The sequence below is a fragment of the Theropithecus gelada genome, chromosome 8 (genome assembly GCF_003255815.1).
Source record: "Theropithecus gelada isolate Dixy chromosome 8, Tgel_1.0, whole genome shotgun sequence".
Taxonomy (NCBI): Eukaryota; Metazoa; Chordata; class Mammalia; order Primates; family Cercopithecidae; genus Theropithecus; species Theropithecus gelada.
In genome coordinates this window covers 41,823,128-41,844,195 of record NC_037676.1, presented here as the reverse complement: position 1 = coordinate 41,844,195, position 21,068 = coordinate 41,823,128, and the positions used below count along the sequence as shown (strand labels likewise).

The window sequence follows — 21,068 nt, the reverse complement described above, 5'->3', positions numbered from 1 at the left end:
GAAATGCAAGCTTAAGTCTGTGTTAATATCTGAATCACTCTCTCATTTTCTCTTTTTTTTTTTTTTTTTTTGAGACAGAATCTCACTCTGTCACCCAGGCTGGAATGCAATGGCACAATCTCGGCTCACTGCAACCTCCGCCTCTTGGGCTCAAGCAATTCTCCTGCCTCAGTCTCCTGAGTAGCAGGGACTACAGGTACCCACCACCACACCCAACTAATTTTTGTATTTTTAGTAGAGACGGGGTTTCACCATGTTGGCCAGGCTGGTCTTGAACTCCTGACCTCCGGTAATCCGCCAGTCCCGGCCTCCCAAATTGCTAAGATTACAGGCTGAGCCACTGCACCCGGCCTCCTCTCTTACTCTTATAACCATCTATCAACAAGCCCTGGCATTTCTACCATTGACATGTCGATTCCCATCACTCTATACCCTCTGCCACCACCACGGTCCAAGGAGAGTTCTGTGTGTCCAGGAGCCCAGTGGGGGCTGTGGTGGTAGAGCCCAGGGAGCTGGGAGGGGAACATGAAGTGAGGCTGAAGAAGCAGGAAGACTGTTGATTTGGATTTAAGTGCAGTGGGAAGACATGATCTAACAAACATTTTTAAAAGGTCATCTGACTACTGTGTGTAGGGTTCATCAGAGGAGAGCAGCCGTGCAAGTAAGCAGACCCATTAAGAGGCTATTGTGTGCCTGGACACACAGAACTCTCCTGCCTGTACAGTCAGACGCAGGTCAGGGCCTCAGCATATACCCCATGACTGAATGCTCCCTTCAGCCTCGCCACTTTTATTCTTCACATTACTAGACTGTGTTTCCATCCTTTGGTTCTCAGGTTAAATGTTCCCTCCTCACCCAGACTATCCAATCACTCCAACAAAGGCGGCAGTGACCCTCCCCTCCCCTTACCCCGGGGCACTCTGAGGCATTCAGACATCTCAGCACAGCATCATTGTATTGACATTTTAATTGTCTGTCTGCCTCTCACTAGAATACAAGTTCTATGAAAATGTTATGACAATGTTAGTTTTGCCCACCTGGATATTCGCAGATGTACCGTCACGCCTGCCACCACAGTAGTGCTCAACACCTAAAGATTAATAAATAAAGCAAGGGAAAGACAGGAAAGGGCAGAAGACAAGGAAAGATCACTTCTTACTCCGTCGTGGCTGCCGCCCAGGTCTAAGCCACCCTCATTTCTCACCTAAAGGATCACAGCGACCTTCCGGGCAGTCTCCCAGGCCCCAAGTGCCTGGCTACCTACGTGCAACGCAGCCCAATGATCATCTCAGGTGTGACTGCTGGAAAGCCTGCTCTCCCTTTCTCACAGAGTAAAGGTAAAGTCCTCACGCCAGCCTGCAAGGCCCCACATGACTTTGGTCGCTCATTTCTCTCTAACTTCATCTCACATTTGTCCCCACAGCTCACTCTGCTCCAGCCACCCAGTCCTCCTTGCTGTCCTTTGAGCAGGCCAAGGACGCCCAGCCTCAGGAGCTCTGCCCTGGGCAGTCCCTCTGACTGCCAGGCTCCCCCGCCCGGGGCATCCTTACAGTCAACTCTCACCAACTCCAGATCTTTGCACAATAGCCATTTCCTCTGTTAGGCCTGTCCTGTCCACCATAAGGCAACCTGCAACTCCCTCAGCCCACAGAGCACCTCTCACCGGCTAACATACTCTGTGGTCACATGTTTGCTATCTGCCTCCCTAATCCCACAAGAATATTAGCTCTCTGAGGGTAGAAATCGCCTTCACTAATGTATCCCAAGCCCCCAGAATTATGCATGCAGCATAGTCAGTAACTATTTGTTGAATCAATTAATGAGAAAACAATTTCAGGGAACTATAAGTTGAAATACACTTTTTCAGTTCACAATGTTATCCATTCTGACATTTATCAGACACATGCACAGAGGACCTCAGAGATATGCCCAGTGGCCTCAATACCCATGGTAATGCTAATAAACTACTATTCTGGTATTTTGATACCGGCAGACTTCATTTTATTGTACTTTGCTTTATTGATTTTTGCAGATATTGTACTTTTTACAAATTGAATGTTTGTGGCATCACTGCTTCCAGCAAGTACGTTGGCACCATTTTTCCAGCAGCACGTACTCAAGTCATGTCTCTTTGTCACATTTTGGTAATTCTTGCAATATTGCAAACTTTCTCATTATTATTATAGCTGTTATAGTGATCCGTGATCAGTGATCTTTGATGTTACTACTGATCTTTGTTTTGGAGTGCTACAAACTGCACCCACTTATGGTGAGCTTAATTGATACAAGGTGTATGTGCTCTCACTGACTGGCTATCCCCTAGACTCACTCTCCTTGGGCCTCCCTATTCCCTGAGACACAACAACATTGAAATTAGGCCAATTAATAACCTTACCAATGCCCACTAAGTCATCGCTAAGATTCTTACTTTCAATCATAAGGTAGAAATGATCAAGCGTGGTGAGGAAGGCATGTTGAAAGCCATGACATGCTGAAAGCCAGGCCTCTTGTGCCAAACAGCCAAGTCGTGAATGTAAAGGAAATTTTTTTTTTTTTTTTAAAGACAGAGTCTCGCTCTGTCGCCACCAGGCTGGAGTGCAGTGGCACTATCTTGGCTCACTGCAACCTCCACCTCCCGGGTTCATGTCATTCTCCTGCCTCAGCCTCCCGAGTAGCTAGGACTACAGGAGCTTGCCATCATGCCCGGCTAATTTTTGGGTTGGTTTTTTTTTTTTTTTTTTTTTTTTTGTATTTTTAGTAGAGACGGGGTTTCACTGTGTTAGCCAGGATGGTCTCCGTCTCCTGATCTTGTGATCTGCCCACCTCAGCTTCCCAAAGTGCTGGGGTTACAGGTGTGAGCCACCGCACCTGGCGTAAAGGAAAAATTCTTGAGGGAAATTAGAAGTGCTAGTCCAGTGAACACACGAATGATAAAAAAGCTAAGCAGCCTTAATGCTGATATGGAGAAAGTTTAAATGGGCCGGGTGCCATGGTTCACACCTGTAATCCCAATACTTTGGGAAGCCAAAGTGGAAGGATCACTTGAGGTCAGGAGTTCGAGACCGGCCTGGCCAACATGGTGAAACCCAGTCTTTATTGAAAATATAAAAATTAGCTGGGTGTGGTGGTGCACACTTATAATCCCAGCTACATGGGTGGCTAAGGCAGGAGAATCGCTTTAACCTGGGAGGTGGGGGTTGCAGTGAGCAGAGATTACGCCACTGCACTCCAGTCTGGGCTACAGAGCGAGACTTGGTCTCAAAAAGAAAAAAGTTTAAATGATCTTCCCGTAAACCAAATCCCTAACCACCCCCCCCGCCAAACTCTGTTCAATTTTGCGAAGGCTGAGAGAGGTGAGGAGACTGCAGAACAAAATTGGAAGCTAGCAGAGGTCGGTTCAGGAGGTTTAAGGCAAGAAGCCATCTCCATAACATAAAAGTGCAAAGTGAAGCAGCAAGTGCTGATGGAGAAGCTGCAGTGAGTTTTCCAGAAGATCCAGCTCAGCTAATTAATGAAGGTGGCTACACTAACAGCAGATTTTCAATGTAGATAGAATGGCTTCTATTGGAAGAAGATGCCATCAAGGACTTTTAGTAGCCAGGAAGGAGAATTCAATGCTTGGCTTCAAAGCATCACAGGACTGGCTGACTCCCTTGTCAGTCAGATGCAACTGGCTGATGCAACTGATGACTTTAAATTGAAGCCAATGCTCATTTACCATTTCGAAAATCCTATTGGTCTTAAGAACGATGGTAAATCTACTCTGCCTGTGCTCAACAAATGGAATAATAAAGCCTGGATGACAGCACATCTGTTTACAGCATGGTTCACTGAATATTTTAAGTCCACTGTTACACCTACTGCTCAGAAAAACAGATTCCTTTCAAAATAATACTGCTCATTGACAATGCACCTGGTCACCCAAGAGCTCTAATGGAGATGTACAAGGAGATGAATGTTGTTTTCATGCCTGTAACACAACATCCATTCTGCAGCCCCATAAATCAAGGAGTATTTTGACTTTCAAGTTTTATTACCTAAGAAATACATTTTGTAAGGCTATAGCTGCCATGGATAGTGATTCCTCTGATGGATCTGGGCAAAGTCAGTTGAAAACCTTCTGGAAAGGATTCATTATTCTAGATGCCCTGAAGAACATCAATAATTCATGGGAGGAAAAATATCAACATTAACAGGAGTTTGGAAGAAATTGATTCCAGCCCTCATGAATGGCTTTGAGTTGTTTAAGACTTCGGTGGAAGAAGTCACTGCAGATGTGATAGAAACAGCAAGAGAACTAGAATTAAAACTGGATCCTGAAGATGTGACTGAGTTGCTGCAATTTCATGATAAAACTTGAACAGATGAGGAGTTGCTTCTTATAAATGAGGAAATAAAGTAGTTTCTGAAGATGGAATCTACTTCTGGTAAAGATGCTGTGAACATTGTTGAAATGACAAGGGATTTAGAATATTTTGAATATTACATAAACCTAGTTGATAAAGCAGTGGCAGGGTTTGAGAGGATTAACTCCAATTCTTAAAGAAGTTCTACTGTGACCAAAATGCTATTAAACAGCATTACTTGCTACAGAGAAATACTTAATGAAAGGAAGAGTCAATCGATGCAGCAAACTGCATTGCTGTCTCATTTTAAGAACTTGCCACAGCCACCTCAACCTTCAGCAACCACCACCATGATCAGTCAGCAGCCATCAACATCAAAGCAAGACTCTCCATCAGCAAAAAGATCACCATTTGCTGAAGGCTCAGGGGATCATTAGCTTTTTTTTTTTTTTTTTTTTAGCAATACATATCTATGTGTGTATGTGTATAAAATTTAGAGATGGGATCTCACTGTCATGATCATAGCTCACTGCAGCCTCAGACTCCTGGACTCAAGGGATCCTCCTTGCCTCAGCCTCCCAAGTAGCTGGAACTACAGGCATGCACCACCATACCTGACTAATTAAAAACAATTTTTTTAGAAACAGGGTCTCACTATGCTGTCCAGGCTGCCTTGAGTCCCTGCCTCAGCTTCCTAAGCCCTGACACCCAGCTCGTGGTAACTGTTGGTTTGCTGTTGCTCAGGCTGGAGTACAAAGGCATGACCACAGCTCACTGCAGCCTCAACCTTTTGGGTTCAAGGGATCCACTCAACTCAGTCTCCCAAGTATCTGGGACTACAGATGTGTGCCAACACGCCTGGCTAATTTTTGTTTTTTTTTGTAGAGACAGGGTCTCACTGTGTTGCCCAGGCTGGACTTGAACACTTGGGCTCACGTGATCCACCTGCCTCGGCCTCCCAAAGTACTGGGATTACAGGCGTGAACCACTGCGCCAGGCCATTAAGCCACATCTTAAGGGTGGACAGGTCAGGGATGGGCATTTCAAGTCAAGAAAACAGCCTATTTAAAGAAACCACAAAAGAGCCTGCCCTCTAACACATGAAGCTGGAACAGAGGTAAAGACAAGTGGAGGGAGATGATGGTGGAAGAGGAGAAGTACCTGGTCCTAAAGAGCTTTATAACTCACCATAAGAAGTTTGGATTTTATTCAGTACAGCAGGTAGCCTTGCAAAGATACGAGCAGGGGCATGGCAGGCATGCACAACCCTTCTATGGAAGATAGAATGGAGAGAGGTAAAACTGGAGACTAGGATAGTTAAGAGGTTGCTGCAAGGTTAAGACCATGAGAGCTTGGTCAAGAACAGTGAGGAGGCAAGGCGCCCTGGCTCATGCCTGTAGTCCCAGGACTTTGGGAGGCCCTGGCTGACCGATAGCTTAAACCCAGGAGTTTGAGACCAGCCTGGGCAACACAGTGAGACCTCATCTCTATTAAACATAATAATAAAAATAATTAAAGAACAGTGAGGGTTGGGCGCGGTGGCTCACGCCTCTAATCCCAACACTTTGGGAGGCCGAGGCAGGCGTATCACCTGAGGTCAGGAGTTCGAGACCAGCCTGGCCAACATGGTGAAACCCCGTCTCTACAAAAATACAAAAATTAGCCGGGCATGGTGGCGGGTGCCTGTAATCCCAGCTACTCAGGAGGCTGAGGCGGGAGAATTGCTTGAACCCGGGAGGCAGAGGTTACAGTGAACTGAGATCGTGCCATTGCACTCCAGCCTGGGCGACAGAGCGCCACTCCCTCTCAAAAAGAAAAAGAAAAAGAAAAAAAGAACAGTGAGGAGACATGCAGAGGGATGGATTTAAGAGGCATTTATTTATTTAGTCTATAAAATTAACCTGGTCATCAAAGGATTTTATGGGTGACAAAAACTAATCCAAGATGACTCCAAGGTTTCTGGTTTAGGCAACTGTTGAACAGATAATTCACAGATGATAATCCCAAAGGCAGAACGGATATACAAAGGAAATAAAACATGAGAGAATTATGGTATTTGGTTCAGTTTAAGGAGCAGGGTGTTTAGGAGTTACAGGAGGCCAGAAGATGGAACCCTGGGGAAACACCAACATTTAAAGGGGCAGGAAAGGTAGAGAATAAGGGCCAAGGGATTACTCAACATTTTGCTCTCCAGGTTTGCCTGGCTCAGATCTATATAAAGAAAAGGAGCAGGGAATGAAGTAAAACTGTTACAGGAAAGGGGTCCCAATCCAGACCCCAAGGCAAGGTTCTTGGATCTCATGCAAGACAGAATTCAGGGCGAGTCCACAGTGCACAGCAAAAGCAAGTTTATTAAGAATGTAAAGTGGTGAAAGTACAGCTACTCCACAGACAGAGTAGGGTGTTCCCGAAAGAAAGAGAAGGAACGCATCCACCCTAAGTACAACACTTAGTTTATATATAGAATAAAAAAAGATCATGGGGAGATATGCTGTGCTACAAGGGTTTGTAATAAAGGATTAATTACTATATTATGTAAGAATCGATATCTTTATTTATTTATGAGACAGAGTCTTACTCTGTCGCCCAGGCTGGAGTGCAGTGGTGCAAGCACGGCTCACTGCAACCTCCGCCTTCCCAGATTCAAGCGATTCTCCTGCCTCAGCCTCCAGAGTAGCTGAGATTCGAGGCATGTGCCAACCACACCCGGTTAATTTTTGTATTTTTAGTAGAGACGGTTTCACCATGTTAGCCAGGCTAGTCTTGAACTCCTGACCTCAAGTGATCCACCCGCCTCAGCCTTCCAAAGTGCTCGGATTACAGGCGTGAGGCACTGTGCCCAGTCCATTATTATCTTTAAAGCAAAATTAGGAATGCTTCTGTTCTCAAAATATCGAGATATCTGGACACTTCGAAGTCTGGGTCTGTTTAGTAAACATTATCAATCTGTTGCCTTAATGGTATACATCTAGAGGCTAGGAACACCTAACTTTCCGGGAATGCAGCCCAGCAAGTCCCAGCCTCATTTTCCTAGCCCTCACTCAACACAGAGTCGCTCTATTTCGAACCCCTCTGACATATTCTCTCTCAGATGTGAAAATTGCTGCAGCAGCTCCCTATTTGCAACACCGCACATGGAAATCACAGCAATGGACAGCCCTTCAGAAAAGCTTCTGGGGAGGGAGGGCCTGGTGGCTCAACTCCCGTAATCCCAACCCACTGGGAGGTCGAGATAGGTGGATCCCTTGAGCTCGAGTTCTAGACTGGCCTGGGCAACGTGGGGAGATCCTGCCTCTATTTTTTTAAAAAATTACATATATATATACACACACACGTATATATGCATACATATATACATATATATAATGCTTCTGCGTTGGCAATTCAGATGATTTGGCGAGTGTCTTTTTTCATTGCTAAAAACCTGTCACGTTGGCTCTCAGAGACTTGTGATGCCTGAAGACACGGGTAATGGGAAAAAGATCAGCATTCTGGGAAAAGGTTCCACAATTTTATTAATCATACACCATCTGTGTCCGCCCTTTTAGAGAAATGGGCGCAATCAGACAACGACCTCGGCTTTACACCTGTTCTCCATGAGGCCCTAGTTGTTTCCTACCGTAAGCCGCCCCAGAAAAGCTCCGCATCAATTAACCCACGGGAACAGCCCGGGCTGGAGGATGCCCCTGGAATCCAGCCTCCCGCCGCGCCTCCTCCCCCGCAAGCTGTTCCTTCCTGCCTACCGAAAGTTCAGGGCTCCGCCCACTTCCGCAACTCTGAAGCCACCGCCGGAAACACCTGGCCTCAGCCAATAGTTAGCTTCCCAGGAATCGTTACCTCTGACCTCGGGGCTAATCAGAGACAGTGGGACGCACCCCTCGCGAGAGGTGAGGTTGAAGCTGCCTCCGCCATCTTGGAGATGGGAGACGGGCGATGGCTGTGGTCCTTCTGCTAATGCAAACAACAAAACGGGCACACTAGTCACCCCCGAGGGAGGCCACCATCACTGTAACTGTTGGCCAAAGCTACAAAAGAGCGAGGGTGTCCAACCGAGCGCGGCGACACTGAAAGCAGCTTCCCCTGCCTTCTGCGGCGGCAGAAGTGAAGTGCCTGAAGACCGGAAGGATGGTGCAGTCCTGCTCCGCCTACGGCTGCAAGAACCGCTACGACAAGGACAAGCCCGTTTCTTTCCACAAGTGAGGACCCTGCGCGCCTCGCGGGGCCGGTCTTAGCCAGGGTGGGGGCGCGCGACCGGCGGGGCCGGGGGCGGAGCCAGGCGCGTGTCCGCGCGAGGGGCGGGTGGGGTCTGGGGCCGACCGCACGAGGCGTTTCCCGCCGCGTCCTGCTGGGAACCGTCGCCCGATCGCGCGTTCTCGGCGCGCGTCTCCGCGGCGGTTGTTTCTTGCGCCCTCGGAACAGGTCCTCGTTGCAGGCTTCGCTCCAGGCCTCGGTTGACGAGTTTGGAGCCCGCGGGCGATGCCTATGGTGGCGCGGGTTTTGCCGCCACCAGGGTCACGAGCAGCCAGGTGTTGTAATAACGTCTTAGGGGTAAATTTGAAATATAAACAAAGGCCTTCAAACGAAGAAATCACTATTTTTTCCCTTGCCGTGGATGGGAGGCCAGCATCGGAGCAATTAAGGGTTTTTTGGCTGGGAAATCCCGGAGAATTTTTGCCCCAAATCTCTAGGAACTAAGCTTTAAGGACCCTGAGTTTTGAAGAAAGCTTCAGGTACTGCCAAGATAAATCGTTATCTTTTCAGCACACAATAATGATAATGTGGACAGTTACAACATGGATCATAATAAAATGACTCACACTGATCTTTATTTATTACGGCATTACCTGTGCATAGAGAAAGCTCTTTCGAAAGAAACTGCCCCACAGCTTTCAGAGCTGTCTTATCCAATAGGTAGCACAGTTAAGAGTGCTAGGATCAAAAATATTCTCTTGAAAATAGGAAAAAAAGTGCAAAGTTGCAATTACTTATGATAATCAAACGCTTGTAAAATGTGACATATTCAGCTGAATTTGTTTACAAATTTTAATTACATTTATGTTTTCTTTGTAAGAATTCCTGACAACTATATGCAGATGATAGCTAAGAAATCAGATCCAGGGGTAAACTATACAAATTAGCCATAGGTAATTAGCTAATTATCTTTTATAATTAGGTAATTACAAAAGCAAAATGTTAAATATCCTTTCAATTTTTTTATTTTGGTGTGGAGCCATCTATGTTTACTAGGGGAGTGTCCATGCATTTTTTAAGTGTTTGATATCATGTGAGATGGACCCTATAGAAATAAGAGTGTGTAGAACATAGAGAGGTCTCCAGAGTAATGATGTTACCCCTTGGCGAAGGGGGTAGAACACTTAACAGGATTCAGTTCAGGATATCCTAATATTGTCTCTTAATTTAATTGGAATTTCTGTAAACATGTTCTTTCGAAATGTAGGAAAAGGTCAGGTGATGGTAACAGGATTACATGTGCAGCTCCCCACCCACATTTCTGATGGCATGGCAGAAGGAATCTAAAATTATGGAAAATGTTTCACTGGCACTGGAAACAAGTTTAAGGAGGGTATTCACACGTCAGAAATAACTGTGTTTTTGGCCAGGCACAGTGGCTCATGCCTGTAATTCTCAGCACTTAGGGAGGCCTAGGTGGGCAGATCACCTGACGTCAGGATTCAAGACCAGCCTGGCCAACATGGCAAAATCCCGTCTCTACTAAAAATACAAAATACAGGCGTACGCCTGTAATCCTAGCTACCTGGGAGGCTGAGGTAGGGGAATCGCTTGAACCTGGGATATGGAGGTTGCAGTGAGCTGAGATCTTGCCCTGCACTCCAGCTTGGGTAACAGAGCGAGACTCCATGTCAAAAAAAAAAAAAAGAGAGAGAGAAATAACTTTCTGCTAGGTGTTAAACACATACGGATTGAATCAAAAGAAGAGCTAACCTGCATCTTATCCCTTATCTAAAAGAGCAGGTTTAGGGAGAGTAGATGGGAAAGATTTTAACAGAATCTCACAAACAGCTGTAAATTTGTGGTCCTTGTGCCAGGAGGCCCTAGGTACTGAATTTTAGCAGCAAATGCTACCATAGTTTATGCTTACAGAGCCAGGAGGCCATAGGTACGGAATTTTACCAGCAAATGCCACCCTAGTTTATACGTATAGAGGCCATTTCCAGCTGAGATTTTCTTCTTCTTTTTTTGAGATGGAGTCTTGCTCTGTCACCAGGCTGGAGTGCAGTGGCACGATCTCGACTCACTGCAACCTCTGCCTCCCCAGTTCAAGCGATTCTCCTGCCTCAGCCTTCTGAGTAGCTGGGACTACAGGCGCGCAACACCACGCCCAGCTAATTTTTGTATTTTTCATAGAGACGGGGTTTCACCATGTTGGCCAGGATGGTCTCGATATTTTGACCTCCTGATGCGCCCTCTTCAGCCTCCCAAAGTGCTAGGATTACAGTTGTGATTACAGGCCACGCCCAGCCCCAGCTGAGATTTTCTAGGAGTACCACTTATCCCACCGTCTGCATAGTGGCAGCAGAGAGTGCTATGTTGTACAAAGAAAAGGGACTGTCATAAAGATCTCTTACTAGCAGAGTCAGGCTCTAGCATATTGTACATGGAAGAGAAAACTGTGAAACGTAAATTCAAAACCCCCTTCCTTTGTTTTTTTTTCTAATCCCCCCAGTTTACCAAATCCTTAATTTGGAAGAATAAAACCACAATAAATTTAAACTCTCACTATCCCCGTTTACCTGAGCCTAATGGACATCCCAGTTGATTAGAAAATAAATACTTTTCTTTCGTTATTATCTGCCTTTAATTCAAATTTAGTCTATTCGTATTTGTCAGACTGATGCTAAGAGAACTAGAAGCCCCTCTTTCCCAGTACATAGATACAAATGTGCAATGTTTGTCTTCCTGTGCAGCACACAGAAAATTACTGGTAAAAATAGAATACAGTTTTTTTCTTTTTGAGACAGGGTATGGCTCTGTCACTCAGGCTGGAGTGCAGTGGAACCATCTCAGCTCACTGCAGCCGTGACCTCCCAGGCTCGAGGAATCCTCCCACCTCAGCCTCAGCCTCCCAAGTACCTGGGCACATACCACTATACCCAGCTAATTTTTGTATTTTTTGTAGAGACAGGGTTTTGCCGTGTTGCCCAGGCTAGTCTTCAAACTCCTGGACTTAAGCAGTCTCTCGGACCTTGGCCTCCCAAGTGCTGGGATTACAGACATGAGCCATGGGCACATTTTTTCTATAGTATGTATTTTACTTGAATCTTTTGGTGAACTCACTATAAAAAGTTAAACATTAATAAATGAGGGCCCAGCGCAGTGGCTCACGCCTGTAATTCCAGCACTTTGGGAGGCCAAGGTGGGCGGATCACGAGGTCAAGAGATCGAATCCATCCTGGCCAACATGGTGAAAGCCCATCTCTACTAAAAGTACAAAACTTAGCTGGGCATGGTAGCATATGTGGTGGCAGGCGCCTGTAGTCCCAGCTACTTGGGAGGCTGAGGCAGGAGAATCACTTGAACCCAGGAGGTGGAGGTGCAGTGAGCCAAGATTGCGCCACTGCACTCCAGCCTAACAACAGAGCAAGACTGCGTCTCAAAAAAAAATTTTTTTAATTAATAAATGAGATAGATAACTAGAGCTAATCTTTAATCCAGTATGATAATACCATTGTAACATCTTTAATACCAATGTAAGATCTTTCCTAAGTTGGAAAGTTTGGGTGCCTTTATTTAAAAAAAATCAGCACAGATAATTGAATTATGCCTTCTTCTTAGGTTTCCTCTTACTCGACCCAGTCTTTGTAAAGAATGGGAGGCAGCTGTCAGAAGAAAAAACTTTAAACCCACCAAGTATAGCAGTATTTGTTCAGAGCACTTTACTCCAGACTGCTTTAAGAGAGAGTGCAACAACAAGTTACTGAAAGAGAATGCTGTGCCCACAATATTTCTTTGTACTGAGCCACATGACAAGGTAATATGCGTTTTAAAATATTGGGTTGCTTTCTGTTTATCAAACTGATATGTTCATTGATTAAAATGTGGAAAATTCAGTTAAAGAGAATAAATGTGCCTGGAACTTTGTGTAGTTAACAGTGATACACTTCTGAAAACACAAAATGCGGTTTATTTAAGATAAATATCCTCACACTAAGAAACTTAGTCCAGCCCTTGTAACTTACTTAAAAATCACTCTGTACTGCCAGTTATATATTGATAACTTTTGGGTTTTCTTTATCAGTGACAGTTTAGTTTCAAAGCATTTTTTTCTCCTCAGTGCTTAGTATTTAATTGGATCTGATTATTCATTTTGTCTCTTTCTTGCACCGTCCCTTTATTGCAGGTAGAAAAGTTTATTCAAACTGAAACTGTTTTCTCATTTTGGAATGTTTCTGTACCACTGATTCACCAAAAAAGTCTAATATTTCTTAAATTCCACAGAATATTTATTTATTTATTTATTTATTTTTGGGAGACAGAGTCTCTCTGTCACCCAGGCTGGAGTGCAGTGACATGATCTTGGCTCACTGCAACCTCCGCCTCCTGGTTTCAAACAATTCTCTTGCCTCAGCCTCCCGAGTAGCTGGGATTATAGGCATACACCACCACACCCGGCTAATTTTTGTATTTTTAGTAGAGACGGGGTTTCGCCATGTTTGGCCAGGCTGGTCTCAAACTCCTGACCTCAGGTGATCCGCCCACCTCTTCCTCCCAAAGTGCTAGGATTACAGGCGTGAGCCACTACCCCTGGTCAGTCCACAAATTGTTTTAAACTGTTATTTTTAGTTACTAAATTCAAACATATTTTGTATTTTTGTTTTAGAAAGAAGATCTGGAGCCACAGGAACAGCTTCCTCCACCTCCTTTACCGCCTCCTGTTTCCCAGGTTGATGCTGCTATTGGATTACTAATGCCGCCTCTTCAGACCCCTGTTAATCTCTCAGTTTTCTGTGACCACAACTATACTGTGGAGGATACAATGCATCAGCGGAAAAGGATTCATCAGCTAGAACAGCAAGTTGAAAAACTCAGAAAGAAGCTCAAGACCGCACAGCAGCGATGCAGAAGGCAAGAACGGCAGCTTGAAAAATTAAAGGAGGTTGTTCACTTCCAGAAAGAGAAAGACGATGTATCAGAAAGAGGTTATGTGATTCTACCAAATGACTACTTTGAAATAGTTGAAGTACCAGCATAAAAAAATGAAATGCATATTGATTTCTAATGGGGCAATACCACATATCCTCCTCTAGCCTATAAAGGAGTTTCATTTAAAAAAATAACACTTGATTACATATATAAAAACAGTTCAGAATATTTTTTTAAAAAAATTCGATATATACTGTAAAAGTATAAATTTTTTTGTTTGTAATTTCAGGTTTTTTACATTTTAACAAAATATTTTAAAAGTTATAAACTAACGTCAGACCTCTAATGTAAGTTGGTTTCAAGACTGGGGATTGGGGTTTTTTCTTTTTTAGTATTTATAGAAATAATGTAAAAATAAAAAGTAAAGAGAATGAGAACAGTGTGGTAAAAGGGTGAATTCAGTTTAAAACTTAAAATTAGTACTGTTTTATTGAGAGAACTTAGTTATATTTTAAATCAGAAGTATGGGTCAGATCATGGGACATAACTTCTCAGAATATATATATATATGTACATATTCTCATATGTAAAGTCACATAGTTCATTTATCTTTCTGAATCAGTTATCAAAGATAAATTGGCAAGTCAGTACTTAAAAAGAAAAAAAGATTTGATTGTCTTCACAGCAGAAAAGAGTCATTGCGTATCTGATCAATATCAATAACTTTAGATTCTAAGAGTGGATTTTTTTTTTTTAATGGGCTCCTATTTTTTCCCCTACTGTCTAGCATTATAAAATTAGAAGTGTATTTTCAGTGGAAGAAACATTCTTCAATAAATAAAGTAAGGCATTGTCATCAATGAAGTAATTAAAACTGGGGCCTGATCTATGATATGCTTTTTTCTTTCATTACCCTCTAGCTGAAGGACATCCAGTTCCCCAGCTGTAGTTATGTATCTGCCTTCAATGTCTCTGATAAATGTGCTGTGTTAGTAGAGTTTGATTTGTATCATATGATAATCTTGCACTTGACTGAGTTGGGGCAAGGCTTCACATAAAAAATTATTTCTTCACTTTTAACACAAGTTAGAAATTATATCCCATTTACTTAAATGAGTGATTTATATTCAGAACAACCTACTATGTAGTGTTTATTTTACTGAATGTGGAGATTTAAACACTGAGGTTTCTGTTCAAACTGTGAGTTCTGTTCTATATTTGTGAGAAATTTTACATATATTGGAAATGAAAATATGTTCTGAGTAAACAAATATTACTATAGGAGTTATTTAGATTTAGAATAACTGTTCCAATGATAATTATTACTTTTATATTTCAAAGTACACTAAGATAGTTGAAGAGTAATAGACCCTTTAAGACAGTATTAAAGGTGTGAAACAATGGTGTTCAAAGTGTCTTTTGTAGAACTGGTTTTCATTGTAGTTCACTGCCGTGCTGCCAGTGGATAGCACTGTGATTCATGGATATTTGATGTTTTATGAACCAGTATCTCAAAAATAGAAATAATGATTGGAAGATTACTTGAAGTTGGGCTGGGCACCATGGCTCACGCCTGTAATCCCAGCACTTTGGGAGGCCGAGGCAGATGGATCACAAGGTCAGGAGTTCGAGACCAGCCTGGCCAATATGGTGAAACCCCATCTCTGCTAAAAATACAAAAACTAGCAGGGCATGGTGGCGAGTGCCTATAGTCCCAGCTACTTGGGAGGCTGAGGCAGGAGAGTTGCTTGAACCTGGGAGGTGGATGTTGCAGTGAGCTGAGATGGCACCACTGTACTCCAGCCTGGGCAATACAGCGAGACCCCATCTCAAAAAAAAAAAAATTACTTGAAGTTACATAGTCTGATAACATCATTTAGAACTAATGCTGATCAACCAGAAGACTTTTACAGATTATTCATGGAACTCATAACTGTTTTTAGAGGCTACAAAGTATTCAAGTAGTTTGGTTTTATATGTTGTCTTTCTAGCAATTCCTGGAAGTACTCAGGAATATTTATATTTATTCCTGAATACTTTGAAAAGTATATACCTTTGGCTGGGCATGGTGGCTCATGCCTGTTATCCCAGCAATTTGGGAGGCCGAGGCGGGCGGATCACCTTAGGTCAGGAGCTCGAGACCAGCCTGACCAACATGGAGAAACCCTGTCTCTACTAAAAATACAAAATTAGTGGTGGTGCATGCCTGTAATCCCAGCTACTTGGGAGGCTGAGGCAGAAGAATCATTTGAACCTGGGAGGCGGAGGTTGCAGTGAGTGAGGGCGGCGCCATTGCACTCCAGCCTGGGCAACAAGAGCAAAACTCCGTCTGAAAAAAAAAAAAAGAAAAGAAAAAAAAGAAAAGTATATACCTTCAATCTAAGTACTCTTCTACATAAAAGATAAATCCTATGTGTGTGTCCCAGAATGAAGAATCCAGGTTAGATTATAAAAATGGAAATCATAATTACTTAGCATATTAGCATTATTATTTACCCTCAAGCTACTTTCTTTTCATAACAGACATAAATCCCCATTTGGAGAGAACTAAGCAAGCAGCATGTATGCCAACTGCTTTCATTTAAATAATTTATCATAGTAGTTAAACAGAAGTTTGAGGCGCAGGTACTTATTTCTGAATTGACTATTGTATTGTTTATAACATTGCCAAGAAAAGAAGGTCTGCCAAGAAAAGTAGGTTCTGTTCAGGCATAGTGAAACAGTCTGACACAAACAGGGACAAGGACTCAATTTTTTTTTTTTTTTTTTTTTTTTTGAGAAGGAGTCTCGTTCTTGTTGCCCGGGCTGGAGTGCAATGGTGCAATCTGGGCTCACTGCAACCTCTACCTCCCGGGTTCAGGGGATTCTCCTGCCTCAGCCTCCCGAGTAGCTGGGATTACAGGCATGCACCACCATGCCCAGCTAATTTTGTATTTTTAGTAGAGACGGGGTTTCTCCATGCTGGCCAAGCTGGTCTTGAACTCCCGACCTCAGGTGATCTGCCTGCCTTGGCCTCCCAAAGTGTTGGGAATACCAGGCGTGAGCCACCACCCCCAGCCGGTCTCAATCTTTTAATACTGCCTTATAATACAAATATAAAGGTCACTTGAATTGCTGCTTGGCTTGAATTATCACATTCCAATTGAAGTTTTAAGTTTTTAACAACTAATTTAAATGTTTACTAATTGTATACGAGTTATGTGTACTAAAAATAATTCTGTTGTTGCAGTGAGAACATAGCAAAACTTTGTACTTGGAAATCCAAGTACATGAGGGGATTTTTTTTCTTTCAGTTGTAATTTATGTGATCCCTTTCTTAGAATTATAATAATTGTGATGGCAAATGAAAGTTTCACGTGATATGGGCTTTTTAGCTTGCATTAATATTCCCTGATCATCTTTTAGTGCTAAAAAAAAATACATGTGTGGCCAGGTGCGGTGTCTCACACCTGTAATCCCAGCACTTTGGCAGGCAGAGGTGGGCAGATCACCTGAGGTCAGGAGTTTGAGACCAGCCTGGCCAATACAGTGAAACTCCGTCTCTACTAAAAATACAAAAATTAGACGGGCGTGGTGGCGTGCGCCTTTAGTCCCAGCTGCTCAAGAAGCTAAGGCAGGAAAATCACTTGAACCTGGGAGGTGGAGGTTGCAGTGAGCCAAGATCATGCCACTGCATTCCAGACTAGGCGACAGAGCCGAGACTCCATCTCAAAAAAAAAAAAAATACATGTGTACACATATCCACCACCTGTAGCTTTTAGAAAGTTGATAGTAAACAACGTATTTTAAAATCCATTTGTGTTCCAGAATTTTAAAAAGATAGTCCACCCTGAATAGCATTTAAAGAAAAAGAATAGATTTTCCAGCTGATGGTAAATGGTGTTGCTTGGCATTATGATTTTATATAGTCTTGTGTTTTAAAGTACAGTCACTCAAATGAAAGAAAAATACTGAAGAGCAACAATAGTGCTTTGCAAATAAGCAATACTATTATACTTAAAAGTAATAGAAAAATTTGCTCAAGGTAATGTTCTCTTATAATTCTATGTCTTTTTAAACCTTGGATATAGCTTTATTCTACTGAGATTTTTCTGAATGATAAATATTTTTTAAATTAAAAATCTGTTGAATTTTTATTTGTTCTCTTTAAATTCATAGTATTTTATGTCTTGAGATTATAAAAAATTTATTTTTAAAATATCCTAAGGGATACAAATAAACTTCATTGTTTTAGTTTTTAGTAAAACCGTAGAATACAAACAATAATTTAATAGAAAAATGACTTCCAAAGTGTATTGGCAAGAAAAAAATTTTTTTAAATAACCATTTAAAGTCTCTGCCGGCCGGGCGCGGTGGCTCAAGCCTGTAATCCCAGCACTTTGGGAGGCCGAGACGGGCGGATCGCGAGGTCAGGAGATCGAGACCATCCTGGCTAACACGGTGAAACCCCGTCTCTATTAAGAAATACAAAAAACTAGCCGGGCGAGGTGGCGGGCGCCTGTAGTCCCAGCTACTCGGGAGGCTGAGGCCGGAGAATGGCGTGAACCCGGGAGGCGGAGCTTGCAGTGAGCTGAGATCCGGCCACTGCACTCCAGCCTGGGCGACAGAGCGAGACTCCGTCTCAAAAAAAATAAAAAATAAAAAATAAAGTCTCTGCCAATTGTCCTAAGGGAATATAGCAAATGAAGAAATGATAAGGAAAGTTTACTAAATCTCTATAAGGACATTGAGTCTGTGGCATTTAGGCTACAACCCATTTCTCCCTAACCAAACCCCCTATCCCAACTCGGTGCTATAGAAGCTCTACTCTGAAGCTCCACTCAATCTTCTTGGATATGGTCAAGAAGATCGTACTCCCTTAACTCCCAATCAAGGGCTATGGTATCTTTCAGGGAGGGGCTGGTTGCCAGTATTTTCATGTCCCTCTAGCTTTGTGTTGCAGAGACTAAATTCCAGGAGGGTCCAGCCAAGAGGTCAGGGACTCCCTACAACCGACTTCCACTCTAGGTGGAGGGTCTATCATAGGTATGGCAGGCCAAGACAGAGGGCCTTGATCACCTTCTCCATACCTCACTCAAGATGAATTTTCCATGCCAGGAGAAGTAAGCCAAGAACCCCAGAGGTTATAGTCTCAACTGAGGATATAGTCTCAACTGAGCCCATAAAGCAGGCATGTAACTCCCAGAGAAGCAGGCCACTTTCCTCACTCCTAGCTCCAGAGCAATGACTCAGATTTTCCCAAGGGAGATGCAGGTTATAAGAACAGAGAGCTCTGGCTGGGCGTGGTGGCTCACGCCTGTAATCACAGCACTTTGGGAGGCTGAGGCGGGCGGATCATGAGGTCAGGAGATCGAGACCATCCTGGCTAACACGGTGAAACCCCGCCGAGACGGCGCCACTGCACTCCAGCCTGGGCAACAAAGCGAGACTCCGTCGTCTTAAGAAAAAGAATAGAGAGCTCTGAAGCTATTTCCAAATCTATTTCCAGACTGACAATTTGGAACACTGGGAAAGTTCAACCCTAAGGATGCTCTCAAAAACAATGGAGAATTTAGTGGTAAACAAGAGGAAGTTAGTAGCTCCACAACAACAGCTAAATTGTAGGTTAGTAATTTACCAGAAAGGACCAAAGGAAGAGACAGCTAAGAAGGGCCCTCCTGGGTCAGAGGCTGGCACTGTGGCTCACACCTGTAGTCCCAGCACTTTGGGGAGCCAAGGCAGGTGGATCATCTGAGGTCTGGAGTTCGAGACCAGTCTGACCAACATGGAGAAACCCTGTCTCTACTAAGAACACAAAATTAGCCAGGCATGGTGGCGCATTCCTGTAATGCCAGCTACTTGGGAGGCTGAGGCAGGAGAATCGCTTGTACCCAGGGTGCAGAGGTTGCAGTGAGCCCAGATCGCACCATTGCACTCCAGCCCGGGCAACAAGAGCAAAACTTGATCTCAAAAAAAAAAAAAAAAAAAAAAAAAAGCAGGGCTCTCTTGGGGTCAGATCAGATAACCCCTGCAAAGGGGCCAAATTTAATAGGATCACACTGTGGAGCCATTCATGCCTTGGGGCATTGTCAAAAACAATAGAGAAATCAACTGGAAATTGGAGACTTAACAGCTGAGTGTGAAACCAACAAACACAGCAAAATAAGCAGTCAAAGACAGACCTGCTGAAACTACTGTTATCCCTGGTGACTGTATACCTAAGGCTGCACCTTTTAAGGAATGAAATCAGAGACTTCACACTGAAGAAGATATAAACTTAATTAGTGCAGCCAAGTAATGAAATAAAGGAGCAAACAGGGCCAGGCACAGTAGCACATGCCTGAAATCCCAGCATTTTGGGAGGCTGAGGTGAGCAGATTGCTTTAACTCAGAAGTTTAATACCAGCCTGGGCAACATGGTAAAACCCTATCTCTACAAAAAAAACCCCAAAAATATTAGCCAGGCATGGTGGCTCATGCCTGTAATCTTAGCACTTTGGGAAGCCGAGGTGAGCAGATTGCCTGAGCTCAGGAGTTCGAGACCAGAGGTGGTGAAACCCCATCTCTTCTAAAATACGAAAGAAATTAGCCAGGTGTAGTGTGGTGCCCCTGTGGTCCCAGCTACTCAGGAGGCTGAGGCAGGATAATTGCTTGAACCCAGGAGGTGGAGGTTATAGTGAGCCAAGATCACACCACTGCACTTGCCTGGGCGACACAGCAAGACTCAGTCTCTACAAAAAAAAAGAAAAAAGGGCCGGGCGCGGTGGCTCAAGCCTGTAATCCCAGCACTTTGGGAGGCCGAGACGGGCGGATCACGAGGTCAGGAGATCGAGACCATCCTGGCTAACACGGTGAAACCCCGTCTCTACTAAAAAATACAAAAAACTAGCCGGGCGAGGTGGCGGGCGCCTGTAGTCCCAGCTACTCGGGAGGCTGAGGCAGGAGAATGGCATAAACCCGGGAGGCGGAGCTTGCAGTGAGCTGAGATCCGGCCACTGTACTCCAGCCTGGGCGACAGAGCGAGACTCCGTCTCAAAAAAAAAAAAAAAAAGAAAAAAGAAAAAAGAAGCTCAACAGTAGTTCAAGCTGGCAGAAGAAAAATCAGTAAACCTGAGGTAGAGATCATGCTATCTGAAAAACAGGAAAAAAAAAAAGAATGAAGAAAAATGAACAGAGCCCCAGAGAAATACGGGACTCCATTAAACACACCAAATATGCTTAATGAGAGTACCAGAAGAAGAGGGGCAGAGGGAGAGCAGAAAAAAATATTTGAAGAAAAAATGACTAGAAATTTCTCAAGTTTGATAAAAAAGCACACACTCAAGAAGCTCAATAAACATCAAGCAGAATAAATGCAAAGAGATCCACTCCCAGACAAAATAGTAAAAAATGCTGAAAACCAAAGACAAAAATTTGAAAGTAGTAAGAGAAAAATGACTAGTTCCAAGGGCAACAGCTGACTTTCTCAGAAAAAATGGAGGCCAAAAGGCAGTGGATGGCATATTCAAGGTGCTGAAGGGAAAACTCAATCAAGAATCTTCTATGTAGCAATATTATCTTTCAAGCATGAAGGTAAAGGGGGCTGCTTCTGGGAACATGACAGAGTAGGAAGCACCAGAA

General features: G+C 43.6%; 1 protein-coding gene across 2 annotated transcripts; it reads left to right on the top strand.

The window, feature by feature from the left end:
- The first annotated feature begins 7,663 nt into the window (after nucleotides 1–7,663).
- THAP1 (THAP domain containing 1) lies at nucleotides 7,664–14,873 on the top strand. 2 transcript variants are annotated; one of them, XM_025393257.1, is made up of 3 exons: nucleotides 7,664–8,542; nucleotides 12,162–12,357; nucleotides 13,207–14,873. In XM_025393257.1, exons 1-3 carry the CDS (start codon nucleotides 8,472–8,474, stop codon nucleotides 13,576–13,578), a joined length of 639 nt encoding a protein of 212 aa, XP_025249042.1. In that variant the 5' UTR covers nucleotides 7,664–8,471; the 3' UTR covers nucleotides 13,579–14,873. The 2 variants fall into 2 exon arrangements, with proteins under 2 accessions (XP_025249042.1, XP_025249043.1); XM_025393258.1 differs by lacking the exon at nucleotides 12,162–12,357.
- The last annotated feature ends 6,195 nt before the right edge of the window (nucleotides 14,874–21,068 follow it).